We start from the raw sequence: 16,198 nt of genomic DNA, 5'->3' as shown, positions 1-16,198 counted from the left end.
CCTCCCATTGCTGGACCCCCAGGTTGGGAAGCCTGATGTGGGGCTCAGAACCTTCACTCCAGTGGGTGGACTTCTGTGGTATCAGTGTTCTCCAGTTTGTGAGTCAGCCACCAGCAGTTATGGGATTTGATTTTATTGTGATTGCGCCCCTCCTACCATCTCATTGTGGCTTCTCCTTTGTCTTTGGATGTGAGCTATCTGTTTTGGTGAGTTCCAGTTTCTTCCTATTGATGATTGTTCAGCAGTTAGTTGTGATTCCGGTGCTCTCACAAGAGGGAGTGAGCGCTCGTCCTTCTACTCTGCCATCTTCCCCCCTGCCCTCCAGGCCTACCACTTTCAATCTCAGGTAGATAATCTATCTGGGATAGAAGGAAAATTCATATTCCTCAGGCAGATCTAATCTGTCCTTGTCGCCCACCCTTGCCTGACCTTTGTGACTCCCTGGGGCAGGGCAGAAAGAGGGAAGAACCATCTAGGTGTCTCCTTTTATGCAGGGGCAGAAAACCTCCAGGTCTTCAGGAAAGTAAAGTCAAGCTGGATCTAGATCCCTGGTCCCCCAACTCCCAGGCAGGGGCAGACAGGCAGCAGGTGGGGCTCAGTCTAACATCTTCTGCTGACTCTTAATGTGCTCAAAGGTCATTTTGAAGGTGGCAGGATTTTCTGCTTGACCCGTTAAGATCCTGGGAGAGAGAGAGGAGGAGGAGTAGGGCGGGAAGGTAGGAGGGACTTCGGGAACTGTCTTCTGGGACATTTTCCTGGCCCGCTGGGGGACAACTAGGTGCTGCTAAGGCTCCTGCCTCCCATCTGATCCTAGCTCTGAGAGCCTCAGGAGACTCTGCACCGCAAGGAGTGTGGGGCATTTCCCAGAGAGGGTCATCATGGCCTACAAGAAGGGGTGCTCGAAGTGGGCCCTTGTCAGCAGTGCCAGTGTGGCTCTTGTGTTCACCATCGGGATGATCCTGTTCTTCTCTCTGCAGCAGGGCATCCTGCCAGGTAGGAGCTTCCCAGTCATGCCATCTGATCGGCTTCCCCCATCCCTCACTCCTTGCCCCCAGAAGGTTCTGTCCTCATTGACAGCCCTGATGGCCTCCTCTCCCCTCCCTACCAAGACTCTCCTCCATCCACAGCTCTACCTGCCCCTCCCATCACCAACCCCACCAAGACTTGATTCCCAGCAGACAGTCCCATTAACTTTCCCTTCCTTCTTTACCAGGCTTCAGTTACCTGAGGACCAATGAACCTTGGTCTTCAGCCCAGACCTCCTTCTGTGCCCCCAGATGAACATTCCTTCTTAGAGGGTCATGCAGGCATCTCATATTCAGCTGACTGAGCTGAACTTTCCCTCTCCCCTCTGCACCCTCTACCGGTGAAGGGTCCTCCATCCACACGGGGACCTGGGAGCAGCCTCCTCTCTTCCTCCTGCCTCATGCCTGTATCTTCAGTCCTGTGCCTCGAGGCTCTTCCTTCCCATCCTCTACCCTCCATCCCTGCCCACCATGACTTCTCAAGCCTCTGTCTCCTGCTGGACCCCTGCAGCAGCCCTACCCCTCCCACACAGTCTCCGCTGCCAGCCTGCTCACACCAGCCCATGCTCGGTCTGCCACCAAGGAGATCTTTCCTTTTTTTTTTTTTTTTTAATTTTTATTTATTTATTTATTTTTGGCTGTGTTGGGTCTGCATTGCTACATGTGGGCTGTCTCTAGTTGTGGTGAACAGGGGTTACTCTTCGTTGCAGTGTATTCGTTGCTTCTCATTGCTTCTCATTGCAGTGTATTCGTTGCAGTGTATTCGTTGCTTCTCATTGCTTCTCATTGCTTCTCATTGCAGTGGCTTCTCTTGCTGTGGAGCACAGGCTCTAGGCACACAGGCTTCAGTAGTTGCAGCACGTGGGCTCAGCAGTTGCAGCACGTGGCTCAGCAGTTGTGGCACGCAGGCTTTGTTGCTCTGTGGCATGTGGGATCTTCCTGGACCAGGGCTCGAACCCGTGTCCCCTGCATTGGCAGGCAGACTCTTAACCACTGTGTAAGGAGATCTTTCTAAACATAAACCTAGTTTGCTGTCTCCAGCACACACCCAACTCCTTTGCTGGCGCTCAAAGCCATTTACAACGGGATCACAGCCCTCTTCCCATCTTGCCCTGTTCCATTTCTCTGCATTCTGTACCAGGCCAATGGCCATTCCTTTAGGCAACCATATATTTCCTATGGTCAAACCTTTGCTTATACTGTTCTCTGTGTCTGAAATAACCTAGGCCCCTATTTTGGTCAAAGTTACACACCCATCCTTCTAGGTCTCCCTTAAACGTTCCCTTATCAGTGAACTTCCCAACATCTGCAGGCTGGTTCAGAGCATCTTTGTGCCCAGGACCCCACGTATTTCTCTCTCTCCCAGCTCTGATGAATCTGGGGTCCACCGTCTCTGCTAGATGGTGTGCTAGATACTCCCCGGGGCCCAAGGAGGGTTAGTAGGATGTACGGATGAGAGTCTTGGTCTGGGGCAAGAACTGATGTTGACAGTTCCCTTCGCCTTGATTGTAGGCTGTGAGCAGGATGCGGTCTGCCGCTCCGACGCGGACATGCTGGACTACCTGCTGAGCCTGGGTCAGATCAGCCAACACGACGGCCTTCTAGTCACCTGGTACCATGCTGCCAACAGCCAGAAGGAGATGAGGGCTGCCCTCAGCAGTAAGTCCAGTTGCCAGAACTGGGGCAGGCCGGGGCAGAGGTGGAGGCAATGGAGGGAGAGAAGAGGTGGGGCTAAGACAGCACTACCTATGAGGTGGCATTAGGATGGGTATCGCCGCGTTCTTGCCATCCTCCACTTGAGAAAGTGGGGGCTCAGGGGTTAAGTGACTGGCTCAGGTTGTGCAGAGATGTCTGGTTCCAAGGTCACATCCTGCCCTTCCTCCCAGGCCTTGTCAGGAGACAGCTTCCCTGCTAAGGAGGCCTTTGTCCTCAAAGTCTAAAGAGCCAGAAGATGTTTGAGTGCCAGCGCTACCAAAAACGAGCTGTGCAAGCCTGAGCAAGTTGTGTAACTCCTGAGCCTCTGATTCAGAATGATTACGGCAGCCAGTGGGCAACCACTCCCAGTGGGGACACACACTCACATTCCACGTGGGTCTCCTGGGACTACCAGCAGCCTGTTTTGTGGGTGCCATTCGACAGGAGAAAAATGGAGGCTCAGAAAAGTTAGGTGACTTACCTAACTTCACTAAGGTCACACTGTTTGAAAGTGGCTAAGCCAGCATTGGAGCACCCAGTGGTCAGCTCCCACGCTCTAAACCACTGCATTATGCCTGGCCCAGTTCAAAAGGGAAGATCACTCTTCCAGGACTATGGGGAAGCTCATTAGATCATGTTCATGTATGTGCTTGTACACTCTAAAGCAGTGACTATTCGAGATGAAAGGAAGCGTCCCCAAATTTGAGCGTGCTTCAGAAAACATATTGCTAGCCCACCCCTGGAGTTTCAGATTCAGTGGTTCTGGGGTGGGGCCTGGGAATTTGCATTTCTAATAAGTTCCCTGGTGACATTGATGTTGCTGGCCCCAGGATCACACTTTGAGAACCACTGCTCAACCAAAATCCCTCAAGTTTAGGAAAGTGAGATCCAGAGGGTCTTGTCCAAGGTCACACAGTAGGTCTGAAGCAGAGCAAGACCTAGGCGCCAGGCCTCTGGCTCTTACTCCAGCAGAGTCACCAGCAGAGAGCCTGGGAATGAGCATCTGGGAAAGGTTTGCTGAATGAATGAATGAGTCCTTAGGGAGACTTCCTGGAGGAGGCAGGCTTGGTGGTCAGCAGAGGAGAGGCCACCACAGGCTGGGTGGAGCCAGTTTGCTGCTGCTTCAGGATCGGGAGGCTAATGGCCAGACTTGGGTGATAAGAGGCCAGAGAACTCCCTGGCAAGAGGGAGGGCTCTTATCTGGCAGATAAGGCCTGAGGGAAAGCAAAGAGGATCTGCCAGCCCCAGGCTCATCCCAGGTCAGCCCTGGGGCAGCAGGTAAAGGATCAGGCCCCACCAAGTTGGGACCTTGGCCAAGAAGAAAGCTAAGGGCCCCAACCAGGCAGTGCCCAACAGCGTGGAGCATGCAGAGACACCCCTTAGCATAGCTGCAGGGGTGCGGAGGGCCCCAGGCCCAGTCTTCTCCCTGAGGGTCCTGCTAGGTCCCTGAGGTAGGTCTCTGGGAGGAGGGTGGCTCCACAACTGAGGTGGAGACCCTCGGGGGAGCCAATGGTAGGCCAGGGTTAGGCCGGTGAAGTCACCTTGAATGTGACTGGACACCCATGTGGAGGGGAGGGGCCCCAGCAAAGGCCTAGGAGGCAGACAGACTGGGTTCAAATTCTACCTTTTATCATTTACCAGAGGAGTGATTTGGGACAGGTGACTTCACCCATCTGCAGCTCAGTTTTTCCCTCTGCAAAATGTGGGCTGGTAGGGTGACCATATCATTTATCATCCAAACCAGGGCACTTTTGATAGTGAAAGAGGTCATTATTAATAATTATGCTGAAACAACAGGAATACACCAGACTATCCCAGGCAAATGGGGACATATGCTCACCCTAGTTAAGTGAGCTACTCCATGTAAATGATAATACTTAGTGAATGCCTAACAACGGATATTTTATTATTTACTTCTAGTAAACGAGGGGACAGGGAGCACAGAGAGGTCCAGTAACCTGCCCAAGATCACACAGCTTGCAGGTGTTAGAGCTGGGACTGGAAGCTAGCAGCCTTGGATTCAGGATCTGCACACTCAGCCACAGCGCCCTCCTGCCAGACGTGATGCATAGAGCTCCTGGCATGTGGGGGAGGGGAAGGAGTGTCTGGTAACTTCCTGTGGGCTCCCTCTGGAGAGCATCACTCCTCCCCACCTGACTGCACCCCTGAGGACCAGGACTCTTACTGTGGCTGCAGAAACCTGATCCTTTCCTCATCTCCTGTTCCTTCACACCCCCAACCAAGTGAGTTGGCCCCCCAGATTCAGCATCTGGAAGGCACACAACAGGGGTAAATGACAAGGGAGAAGACTTCGGGAGGAAGCTGGATCCAGGTGGCGATCGCAAGGAGGCAGGTCAGGTCCATCAGTCTTTAGTCCACTTCACTGAGCGTTTGCTGGGCCCCTACTCTGCACCCAGCTCAGGAGGAGGTTTAGAAATGAGTGAGAGGTGGCCCTGTGTTCAAGGGGCTCACAGTGTCTCAAGGAAGGCAGCTGGTGAAAGTCTAGCAAGGCAGCAGCATCGGAGGTTCACCAGGCCGCAGAGACCTGGGTTCCAGCCCTGGCTCCTGCCCAGCGTGCCCCCACCCTCCCCAGACCGGAACTGGCTCCCGTTAGATGGGGAAGAAGACCCCTCAGTATCCACTCTCTTTTTTTTAAGCAGTTTTTTTTTTTCTTTTTTTTTTTTTGCGGTACACGGGCCTCTCACAGTTGTGGCCTCTCCCGTTGTGGAGCACAGGCTCCGGACGCGCAGGCTCAGCGGCCATGGCTCACGGGCCCAGTCGCTCTGCAGCATGTGGGATCTTCCCAGACCGGGGCACGAACCCGTGTCCCCTGCATCGGCAGGCGGACTCTCAACCACTGCGCCACCAGGGAAGGCCAGTATTCTTTCTCTTGAACTACCCTCTTATCTGCCCAGCTGCCCCCTCGGGCCTGGCTTCTCTGGGCCTTGATGGGCCCCAAACTCTTTGGACCCCTCTCTTTGCATTCCCAGGTAACCGAAAGTTAAGAAAAGAAAGTGCTTTGTGTTCAAGCCATAAACATAAAGGCTACCTTCATATAGCCCTTCACAGTTTACAACGTGCCTTTATGTCCATGTCCTGTAGTCACAGTCCAGGGAGGCTCATCCCCATCTGGCCAGTGAGGACTCCAGGAAGTCCGGAGCTCTGGGCAGGAGGTATAATATGAGGATGAAGTGGGACAATGCAAAGCGCCTGGCTCAGCGCTGGGGACAGCCTGGCACTCAGCTTCCTCCCCCTCCTGGAAATCCAGACACCTAGATTTTAAAGAAATCTGCAAAAATTCTCTGCGACTTTGGGCAAGCGCTATCACCTTTCTGAACCTGCGCTGGTTGACCTTAACTTTTCTATCACCCATTCATTCAGTCTTTTATCATCCAGCAAACATTTCTGAAGCTCCTTTTTTAGGCCTATTATTGTCTTGGCACTGGAAATCCAAGTGATGGGCAACATAGACCCGGATCCTGCTCCCTGACACTAACACTCAGGAAAGCTGGTGCTAAATGAGTGATTACATGGGGGCTGAGCACTCAGAGGAGAAGCTGGCAACCTAACTTAGACTGGATGTGTGGTTTAGGGATGGCCTCCTTGATATTTTAAGCCAACACCCACGGATGAGCTGGAGGTGGCCTAGTAAAGCTGCGGAGGGAAGTGTTGCCAAGACAACAGCCATGTGTAAGAGCCCAGAGAAGGGAAGACAAGATATTTGAGCATCAATACTCGAAGTGCGGGCCACGGACCCGCAGCATGGGCATCACGGGGGAGATTGTCAGACACCTTGGGCCCCACCCCAGACCTACTGAGCAGAACTTGCATTTTAACAGTTCCTGGGTGATTTGTGTGCACATTAACGTTGGAGAAACAGTAGTGGCTGGAAGCTAGAGATTGAGGGAGAGAGGGACTCGAGATGAGATGGGAAAGTTTGCCAGACCTGGTCATGCAGGACCTCACAGACTATGGTAAGGCATTTAGCTTGGACTCTTAGGACAACGGGCGGGGACGTTTTGATTTTTTAACAGAAGTGACACGATCAGGTACGTGTTTGGAATACTCACTCTAGTGGCCGTGTGCAGAATGGACTTGGAGGGGAGCAGAGCTCAGGTCACGAGGCTGTGAGTGTCAAACACAAGAGGCCCTCTGATGCCAACTGTCTGTGATGGGGCAGGAGCTGAGAGCGACCCCGCCGGCCCTCCACTCCATTCCTTAGACAGAGACCCTGGCCGACCATTCTGGCCTGCTTCTCACTGAAAGGCCTCAGCTCCCTCCTGGACTGAACTCTCGGAACAGGCATCACACAGCCACCTGATGGAGTTAACTGTGTGCATTTAAAAGATAAAAATAACGATGCTCAGTGCTGTAAGTGTGCCGGAGATGGGCCAGCTTACGTATTTCTGGCAGGAACATGAGTCAGAAGAATTTTTCTAGACAGTAATTTGTTAGTATGGGCCTTAAAAACACCCTGCATGGCCCTGACTCAAATTCCTTGTCAGGATAAAAAATAATCAGAAAATCAGAATAAAACATGCATCATTATTTGTTAGTAGCAAAAATTTAGAAACTACTAGGATGTCTCAGGAATGGGAGAGTGGCTAACTAAAGCAGGGTGAGTGCCCTCAATCGGGTTTTTGCAGCTTTTTTTTTTTTTTTTAATGAAACATAGAAAAGATTGTAAAAAATGTGTCACTATTGAAAGAAAAAGATTAAAATTATAAATGCAGAGTATTCCCAACTGTGTAAAAACTATAAATAGATAAAAGTGGAAGAAAATACATTAAAAAATGAACTATGATGGAAATGCTTTCCTCAAGTCAGGATAAAAAATAATCAGAAAATCAGAATAAAATATGCACCATTATTTGTTCGTAGCAAAAATTTAGAAATGTGGGCGAATATTTCTCTTTCTGCTTTTCTGTATTTTCCAAATGTTCTATAATAAATGTGTAATACTTTGATGATGAGAAAAATTGCTTTAAAAAAGGAAATGATCTGGGAATTCCCTGGCGGTCCAGTGGTTAGGACACGGCCCTCTCACTGCCGGGGCCCAGGTTCAATCCCTGGTCGGGGAACTAGGATCCCACAAGTTGTGCAGCAAAAAAAAAAAAAAAAAATAAGGAACAAATCAAGATGGAGTTTGTCCTCTTGCACAGGTGACGCTGTGGCCCTGGAGGCAGACGTCACGGTAGAAGGGCTCGGCACAGTCAATGAGACAGGGGTCCCCATCATGGCGCACCCCCCAGCCATCTACAGTGACAACACTCTACAGCAGTGGCTGGAGGCCGTGCTGGCTTCCTCCCAGAAGGGTAAGGACCTCTCTCAGCCCCTCCCCAGCTGCCCAGCCCTCTGGTTCTCAGGCCGCATGTGCAGGGGTCCTTCCACTAGGAAGCTAGTCCAGTGCTCGTCAGGAGTTGCTCGTTGCCTTGGCTTTCCAACCCACCGCTCTAGAGGCCTGGGCTCGGGGAAGATCAGTGAGACGAGGGATATAAAAGTGCAGGGTAAGCTGCAAAGGGCCAAACATGTTTGGGCCCTGAATCCATGGAACTGGTTACAACATGCTCAAAAGCCAAATTCCACCTTCCCCTCCCATGTCTCTTTGCCAGTTATAGTCAGAATCCAGGCATCACCCTAATGTCTCTCCCTCATCCCCCACATCCGCTCAGCTGCTGCACCTGCCAATTCTAACCCTGAAGCCTACCCCCTGATCCAGTCCCAGTCACATCATCTTTCTCCTGGACCTCCTTCCTCAGTGGCTTCCTGCTTCCAAACTCAGCCCCTACCTGAGTGAGCTTTCCAAAATGCCAGTTGTCACGTCACTCCCCTGCTTTAACCCTCCATGGCTCCCCATTGTCCTCAGGACAAAGTGTGATCTCCTTGGCCTGTCTTGCAACATCCTGCTCTAACTTCTCAGCCTCATCTCCTGCTGTTCAGGCTCAGGTGGCTTAGGACCCTCTGAGCCTGCCTGTCCAAGAATCACAGTCCCTTTTCATCCGATGCTTGACAACCCCTGAACCTGCCCCAAGTCCCAAGCCCTTACCCGTCATCTGCTTCCTCCCCTTGATGATGGGGGACGGGAGCTCATTCCTACAGAGGCAAGTCCTTTCTCTCCAGGTTAGCTCTGCCTGTTTGAAAACCCTTCTTCACACCCAGCGAGAATCTGGTCCCTGTCTTCCCTCCCTGCCCCCAACACACATACCATACCTGCTCTCTCTGTCCCAGGAAGTCATGTCTTCTGTTTCCTTCTTCCTTGAGCACGAGGGACCAGTTCCCCAAGCCCTTGGCCCTCTCCCCACAGGCATCAAACTAGACTTCAAGAGCATCAAGGCCGTGGGCCCCTCCCTGGACCTCCTGCGGCGGCTGACTGAGGAGGGGAGAGTTCGGAGGCCTGTGTGGATCAATGCCGACATCCTGAGGGGCCCCAACATGGCCATCCCGATAGAAGTCAATGCTACACAGTGAGTGTTCGCCTCTCTGCCCCAGCTGTGTCCAATCCTCTTCTGTCAACATCTGGCACAGTAGGTGCTCAGGGGACCTTTGCTGAGTTTGCTTCCAGTCACACCATGTAGTCTGACCTCTGAGCCTTCACACGTGCTATTCCCTCTGCCTCGAATGCCTTTCCCCCATTTCCTGATGAACCTTTGCCCAGTCATTACCTGTCCCAGAAACTTCCCTGACATCCAAGGCCGCTGAGGGCCTTCACTCACACTTTCTCCTAACAGTCCTGATTTCGTTGGACTATCACCGTTGGATTACAGTTTGTCACCCTTACTACAGTGATTATTCCTGGAGGGCAAACAGGGCCTGGTCCAGTGACAAGGGCAACAGTTGGCCTGCTAGAAAAGTCTAAAGCACTGACTCCTTCCTTAGCCCCGCATGAAATCCCAGCGCTGCCATCAACCGCCCTCGTGTAACACCAGCTTCACGGTGTGCTCCAGTTTACAAAGGGCCACTTAAAAGGAGAGCATACATCTGAGTTGATCTTCACATAGCAATGCCAGGTTAGGAGCATTTTTTCTCACCATTTTGCAGATGAGAAAGCTGACAATAACTGAGGCACAATCTGTTGAATGTTTATTATGTGTCACAGGCACTGTTTTAAGTACTCTAGTTGTAGAATACCACTTAACTCTTACTTGAGAATGAGGTAGGTAATATTATTTTCATTTTATTAATACAGGAAATATCTCACTGAAGTTAAATGACTTGCCTGAATCTAGTAATTGGCAGAGGAAAGATTCAAAACCAGGCCCATCTGACTCTAACCTCCACGCTCTTTACCGTCCATCCATCCATCCATCCATCTTTGCAGCCAGTCAGCCAACAATCCGTCTGTCCAATATTTATCACGATTCTCAAACTGAGGTGCATTTGGAAAGCAGCAGTTTGAAAATGTAGTCAGTGGCCCAAGATAAATAATGGTTCCCCTTCTTGGAGTGAAGAAAATTACTCAATAATTTGGGGAGAGGGAGAGGGTAACATTATTTGCCTATTAAAATTTGCATTAAGGCAAAATCTGAATGAAATTTTTAAATAAAATATGAAAGTTCAGAGACTCTCACAGCTGGGAGAACCCACATCCCACACCTGGGGCTTTAGATTCCCCCGTCCATGTGGGTATGTTTACGAAGGCCTGTCCTGCCTGAAAGGATGCCATCTTTGAGAATCAAAGGGGCTGGGTGAGCTGCCCAAGGTCACAGAATCAGGACCCAAACCCAGACCTCCCCAACACCAAAGTCCATGCCCTACTGTGGGACTTTGAGCAAGCCATTTCTGTTCTTTAGGACTGTGCCCTTATATCATAGATGCAAGAGATCCTGCCTCTTCTTAGCACTGTGATGGGAACCTGGGAGATGAGGAAAGGGCTCTAAAAGACCAGCATCTCTGATTCTCTGCAGGTTCCTGGCCTTGGTCCAGGAGAAGTATTCTAAGGCAACCCTGTCTCCAGGCTGGACCACCCTCTACCTGACCCTGTTCCCAAACGGGACATATACCCGAGCCATGGTAGAGAAGATGCAGGGGCTGGTGGGAGGACTGCCACAGAAGGTCACCTTCCCTGTGCGGGCTGTCATGGTACGGGCTGCCTGGCCCCACTTCAGCTGGCTGCTGGGCCAATCTGAGAGGTGAGGACTCCCAGGCCCCTGCCACAGCTCCCACTCCCTCCAAACCCACTCCCAGGCACTGATGCCCCCAGAAGATCCCAGAGGCTCATGGCTAGAAGGGTCTTATTGATCATCTGGTCCAACCTCTGCTGGTGCTCACATGCTCTACAATGTCCCTGCTTTCTGCTTGTATGCCTCCGGTAATGGGGAGCTCACTATCATCTGAGGCAGCCCGTCCATTGACAGACAACTCTCTGCCCGTTGGAAAGTGTCTACACTGAGACACAATTTGCCTCCCACAGCTTCCTCCCATGGAAGCCAGCTGTTCCCTGGGGCTGCCCAGATTGCACCTATAGCCTCTGCCCCAAGATAGCTCTGTAGGGATTGAGGAAGCCCCATCCCCACCCCTGCACTCTGTCCCCAGCTGCCCCACCTTCCTCAGCCTCTCCCCACTGGAGGCCGCCCCCTTCCCCTCTTCATACCTGACCTCTAGCCCCACCCCCTGTGCCCGTCTCTTCTGTCCTTGTCTCCTTCCTAAGACAGGACCCAGAAATAGACACTCCAAATGAGGAGGCAGGGCAGTCCATCTCCCCACCTTCTCAGCCTCTACTCTCAGTCATCGTTCCCGAGGCCTCTGTGGCTTCTTCTGCCCCCAGGAAGCAGGGTAGTGTCCCCCCCTGCCCAGCTCGGGTCCAGCTCTGAGCACAGGAGTGGGGCTGAGGGCTGCTGGGACCAGGCAGGCACTGAGCTGGCTCTCTGGACCCCAGGTACAGCCTGACGCTGTGGCAGGCCACCTCAGACCCCGTGTCAGTGGACGATCTCCTCTACGTCCGGGACAACACGGCCACCCACCAAGTCTACTATGACCTCTTCGAGCCTCTCCTGTCCCAGTTCAAGCAGCTCGCCAGTAGGGAGGGGTCTGGGCAGCGTGGGAAAGGGCAATGGGGCCGGATTCTGCACAGGGCAGCACTTGGTAGACACGGCAGCAGAGTTAGGTGGGATGGGGCACTGGAAGGGGAAAATCCTAGGAGGGATGGGAGGAAGGAATCATTTTAAGCGTCAGTTGTATGCCAGACGCCAGTACAGTATGCTAAGCTTTATAGATCTGTGAAGCAGAGATTCCATTTTACAGATAGGGAAACTGAGATTCAGAACAGTTAGGTAATTTATACAAAGTCATTCAGCTTGAACGTGGCACAGCTCCTACTGGAACCAGCAAATTCCAAACCCCATACGCTTCCCCTTGTAATACAGTTCCTCTAAGGTTTACTCTAGCATTTCAGAGAATGGCCCCTCCACTGTACCTGCTAATCAGTGATGCAGACACTACCTTGCCCAAACACCTCACTCCCCTGACTCCAAACCTAGGACAGCCTGCAGTTAGGCCATCTCAAAGGGGACCCATCAGACCCAACATTCCTGCCTTGGGAGCCATCTTGGTGAGGGGGAGGAATACCAGCTTTGGGGCCAGACGGACCTGGCTCCATCAGGTTCCAATCCCAGCAGCCCTGCCTACTGGCTGTAGGACCTTGGGCAAATCACCTGTAATCTAGAAAACAGGGAATTACAGCTCCCAGGAAGCTTGCTGTGAGGCTTAGAGAGGATGCGCGGTGCACAGAAGGGCTCTTCATCCTGGCAATTTGCCCCACAGTGAACTCCTCACGGAAGCAAAGCTACTACACGGGAGGCAGCCTGATCCCCTTTCTCCAACTCCCTGGGGATGAGGGTCTGAGCGTGGAGTGGCTGGTTCCTGACATCCAGGGCAACAGGAGCACAGCGACAGTGCGACTCCCAGGTAAGGTCTACCTGCAGCCCCTGTGCTCCTAGCTCAACCACAAGTTTCCTACACTTGGGGAAGCTGCCTCAGATCTCCGTTACCATAGCAACACGGCTGCAAGGTAGGGAGTACAGCGCTGTCAAAAGTGCGGGGCTCCGGGCCTTCAGCACCTGTGAGCCCTCAGTCACAACACGCTGCAAGAGAGGTGGACATGGGCCCCAGGGCTGAGCCCCAGGCAAGGGCCCAGAGCCGAGCTAGCAACTCACTGTATCATTCTGACGAGCCCCGGGCACATTCACAAAGCAGCCCTTCCACCTGGAACCCAGATCTGATCGACAGATCCCATTGCCCCTCTGCTGCCTCCATTGCCTCTTCCAGACAGAGAAGGCATGATCCTGCTGGAAGCTGGCCTCCTGGAGCCTGCAGCTGGGGACCCCGTGCCCATCGTACGTGCCCCAGATGGCCGTGTCCTGACACTGGAGTTCTGCCTGCTGCAGCTGGCCACGCGCGCCGGACGCTGGGGCATCCATGTGCACATAGCAGAGCCCACGGCCCTCCGGCCATCCCTGGCCACACTGGCCACCCTCTCCACCCTTGGCCACCTGCCTAGGCCTGTGTGGGTCGGGGCCACAATCTCCCACGGGAGTTTTGTGGTCCCTGGCTACGTGACTGGCAGGGAGCTGCTTACAGCTGTGGCCGAGGTTTTCCCCCATGTGACGGTGGCACCAGGCTGGCCCGAGGAAGTGCTGAGCAGTGGCTACAGGGAACAGCTGCTCACAGATATGCTGGAGCTGTGCCAGGGCCTCTGGCAACCCGTGTCCTTCCAGCTTCAGGCTGGGCCGCTGGGCCAGAGCGCGGCTGGAGTCGTGGCCAGGCTCTTGGCAGCCTCCCCCCGGGCCACTGTCACAGTGGAACACAGCCCCGGCTGGGGCAGCTATGCATCTGTGCGGGCAGTGCTGCTGGCAGCCAGGGCCGTGGAGAGGACCCGAGTCTACTACAGGCTACCCCAGAGTTCCTACCAAGACTTGCTGGTGGATGTTGGCAGAAAGTGACCACCCAGGGGAGCTGGGCTGGTGGAGCCCTGGGTCCAGGTTTCCCACGGGGGTGGCAGGAAGGAATAAATGCCTCTGCCTCCCTCGGTGCCCTGCGTGTGTGTCCTCAGGGCAGCATGGAGTGGGAGGTGGGCGTGAGGTGGCCGCTGAAGATGCCTAGAGGGTCTGGAGGCTGGGGGCCAGATCGTTGCGGTTGTCCAGGAGGAACTGCTCACAAGCCTTGAAGGTGGTGTAGAACGCAGACGAGAGGCCAGTCACGTTGGTGGTCACGTACTTGAGAAAGCCTGGGGTGGCCTGGTTATAGTAGGACACCTGCAGGATGGGAAGCCACACTCAGGGAGGCGGGGCAGTGGGAGGCGGGGGAGCTGAGTGGACGTGAGGCGGGCGGGAGGCAGCCTTGTCGCCTGCTAGGAAGGCAGCAAATACCAGTCAGCACTTGAGGCCTTAGAAGACTGCGTGACTGGCGGGTGTGACCCCCTCCACCCCTCACCCCCACCCCGGGTGCTGACAACCCTGGCTTCCCTCTGTCACCACACACCACTGTCGTCACGTGTCTCCCCTGTCAGCCGGGAGGCCCTGGAGGACCGGGGCTGGGTCTCCAGAGCCCAGCACAGAATCCCTTTTTTAAATGAAGGTGCTCTAGGGCCATCTGCAAGTTAGAATAAGCCCAAGGATTGCCCTGAGGAGCTCGTCAGTTTCGATGTGTTCCATTAGCTAGCACTGTCCAAGTCCCTACCTGGGGGGAGTCTCAGAGCCACTGTGAGCTGGGGAAGGGGCAGTGGGCATCCGCAGCCCAGCCACTCTCAGCCTTCTCCCCTACGCGTTAGTCAACACTGACTGCCCTGCTGAATTTTATGGGCGCTGAGAGCCATTTAAAGCCTTCCTAGACAATACGTAAACGAGGAGATAGAATTTTAGATCAGAACCCGGGGCCTCTGCCCTCTGTGTCCAGTGCTTTTTCCAAGACCCTGCAGTGGCCTGGGGCTTAGCACAGATCAGGTCTTAACGAAGGCTCATGTTCAGCCCCTGACACTCCTAGGCTCCCCTGAGCTGGAAGAGAGAGACTGCTGGCAGGCAGGGGAGCCTGAGTCGGGAACTGTCTGAGCTGGACGGTGCTGAGTTCTGGACACAAGTGTGGCTTTGGGGTGAATCTGGGTGGGAGGGGGAAAGGAGACACCCAGCCTCACCTTGGTCAACTGATCCCCCTCGTGCCAGAAGCAGAAGCCTGAGCAGATGGTCTCCCCACGCCTGTACTCCGAGGTCTCGAGGTGCGTGGGCAGCGTAACTGACCTCATTGCAATGACATAGGGGTCCCTGGAATGGAGGAAGGGGGTGGAGGGGACACAGGAGAGGGTGAGGGCCTGGTTCCAGAGTCTGAGGCACACAGAGCCTGGCTCTGGGCCAAGCTGGAAAGAGGAGATGCCTGTGGGTTAGCAGCTCTGAACTCACCAGGAGCCAGCGTGACTGCACTGTGGACTTTCTGGAAAAGCCCCTCCACTGCAGACACTCAGGAAGCAGTGTTGCTCTTTGGGATTTTTGTGCTTCATCTTTTTGCCTGTCTCTAGCAGAAGTGATGCCGTCTCTCTGGCATCCCCACCATGGCACAGCTGACAGCCTCACCACCCTTCAGCCAACACAGGGCCTCCAGAGGCTGGAGGCCAAGGAGTCAGCCATGTGAGAACTGGCCTGTCTGTGGCCTGGGACAAGGCACCCTCACTATCCCAGGGACAGAGACCACCCCGCTTTAGAGCATGAGTGACTAGAGGGGCCAGGCATCCCCATGTCCTCCATTCTATCCACAGTAAGACCACTGCGGCCAGTAGGAAGCAGAGGGCTGACTCTAGGCTGATGTCCCCTCCCTGGGGAGGAAGATGAGCCCTGCCCACCTCCCGCCCCAGAAGGCAGGCATGCACCTGTTGTCACAAGGCTTCCGCCGAGAGGCCAGGATCACAAAATCCTGGGGCTTGGGGTCACCACCGAGGGCGGGGCTGATGATGTGGTAGATGGCATCATCCTCGTCCACCTGCTGCACTAGCTCCACGCTCCTGTGCAAAACCCACGGGCGTCACACCAGCTCCTCGTGGGAGAGCAGGTCTGACCCAGGCCCTCCCGTGCTTCAGCTGCCCTGAGCAGATGCTTGGGGTATATTTCACCCCTAACACTGCTCAGCAGGGACCACAGGAGGGCAGAAAAGGCTGTCAAGATAAACACACACACGGGCACACAGACACATACACAAGCAAATGAACACACACACCCGTGGGCACACATGTGCACAGACGCATAGATAGACACCCACCGACGCACACACAAGACTATGGGTGTCTGTCTATGTGCAGACGCACATGCCCTACACAGATGTGTGATGATTTAGGAGCTGTACTGAATATTCAGTGAGCACCCACTGTGTGCCAGACACTGTTCTAAGAGCATTATGGGTACTATCTCACCTAACCCCACATCAGCCCATGCAGTTGGTACTCTTAGTATCCCCATTTTATAGATGAGGGGGCTGAGACTCAGAGAAATAACTCACCTCCG

The 16,198-nt window shown here is 53.8% G+C and overlaps 2 protein-coding genes across 7 annotated transcripts in view; one reads left to right on the top strand and one right to left on the bottom strand.

Annotated features, from left to right (window-relative positions):
* The first annotated feature begins 878 nt into the window (after positions 1-878).
* Positions 879-13,657, top strand: FAM151A (family with sequence similarity 151 member A). Its single transcript, XM_067709618.1, has 8 exons — positions 879-993; positions 2,538-2,684; positions 7,883-8,035; positions 9,025-9,184; positions 10,625-10,849; positions 11,596-11,735; positions 12,480-12,623; positions 12,984-13,657. Exons 1-8 carry the CDS (start codon positions 879-881, stop codon positions 13,655-13,657), a joined length of 1,758 nt encoding a protein of 585 aa, XP_067565719.1.
* Positions 9,779-16,198, bottom strand: part of ACOT11 (acyl-CoA thioesterase 11) — a 55,928-nt gene continuing 49,508 nt past the window's right edge. For 5 of the 6 annotated variants that reach the window (XM_067726269.1, XM_067726273.1, XM_067726274.1 and 2 more), the window contains 3 exons: positions 15,571-15,702; positions 14,845-14,971; positions 9,779-13,969 (listed from right to left, as the gene is read on the bottom strand). In XM_067726269.1, coding sequence (XP_067582370.1) covers positions 13,814-13,969; positions 14,845-14,971; positions 15,571-15,702 — 415 coding nt within the window. In that variant the 3' untranslated portion in view covers positions 9,779-13,813. Of the gene's footprint in view, positions 13,970-14,841; positions 14,972-15,106; positions 15,309-15,570; positions 15,703-16,198 lie in introns of those variants that run through there. The other variant, XR_010940843.1, reaches the window with a different exon arrangement.

Source organism: Pseudorca crassidens, chromosome 2, assembly GCF_039906515.1.
Source record: "Pseudorca crassidens isolate mPseCra1 chromosome 2, mPseCra1.hap1, whole genome shotgun sequence".
Classification (NCBI taxonomy): Eukaryota; Metazoa; Chordata; class Mammalia; order Artiodactyla; family Delphinidae; genus Pseudorca; species Pseudorca crassidens.
Note: the sequence above shows the minus strand (reverse complement) of the source record. Positions and strands in the feature narration are given on the sequence as shown.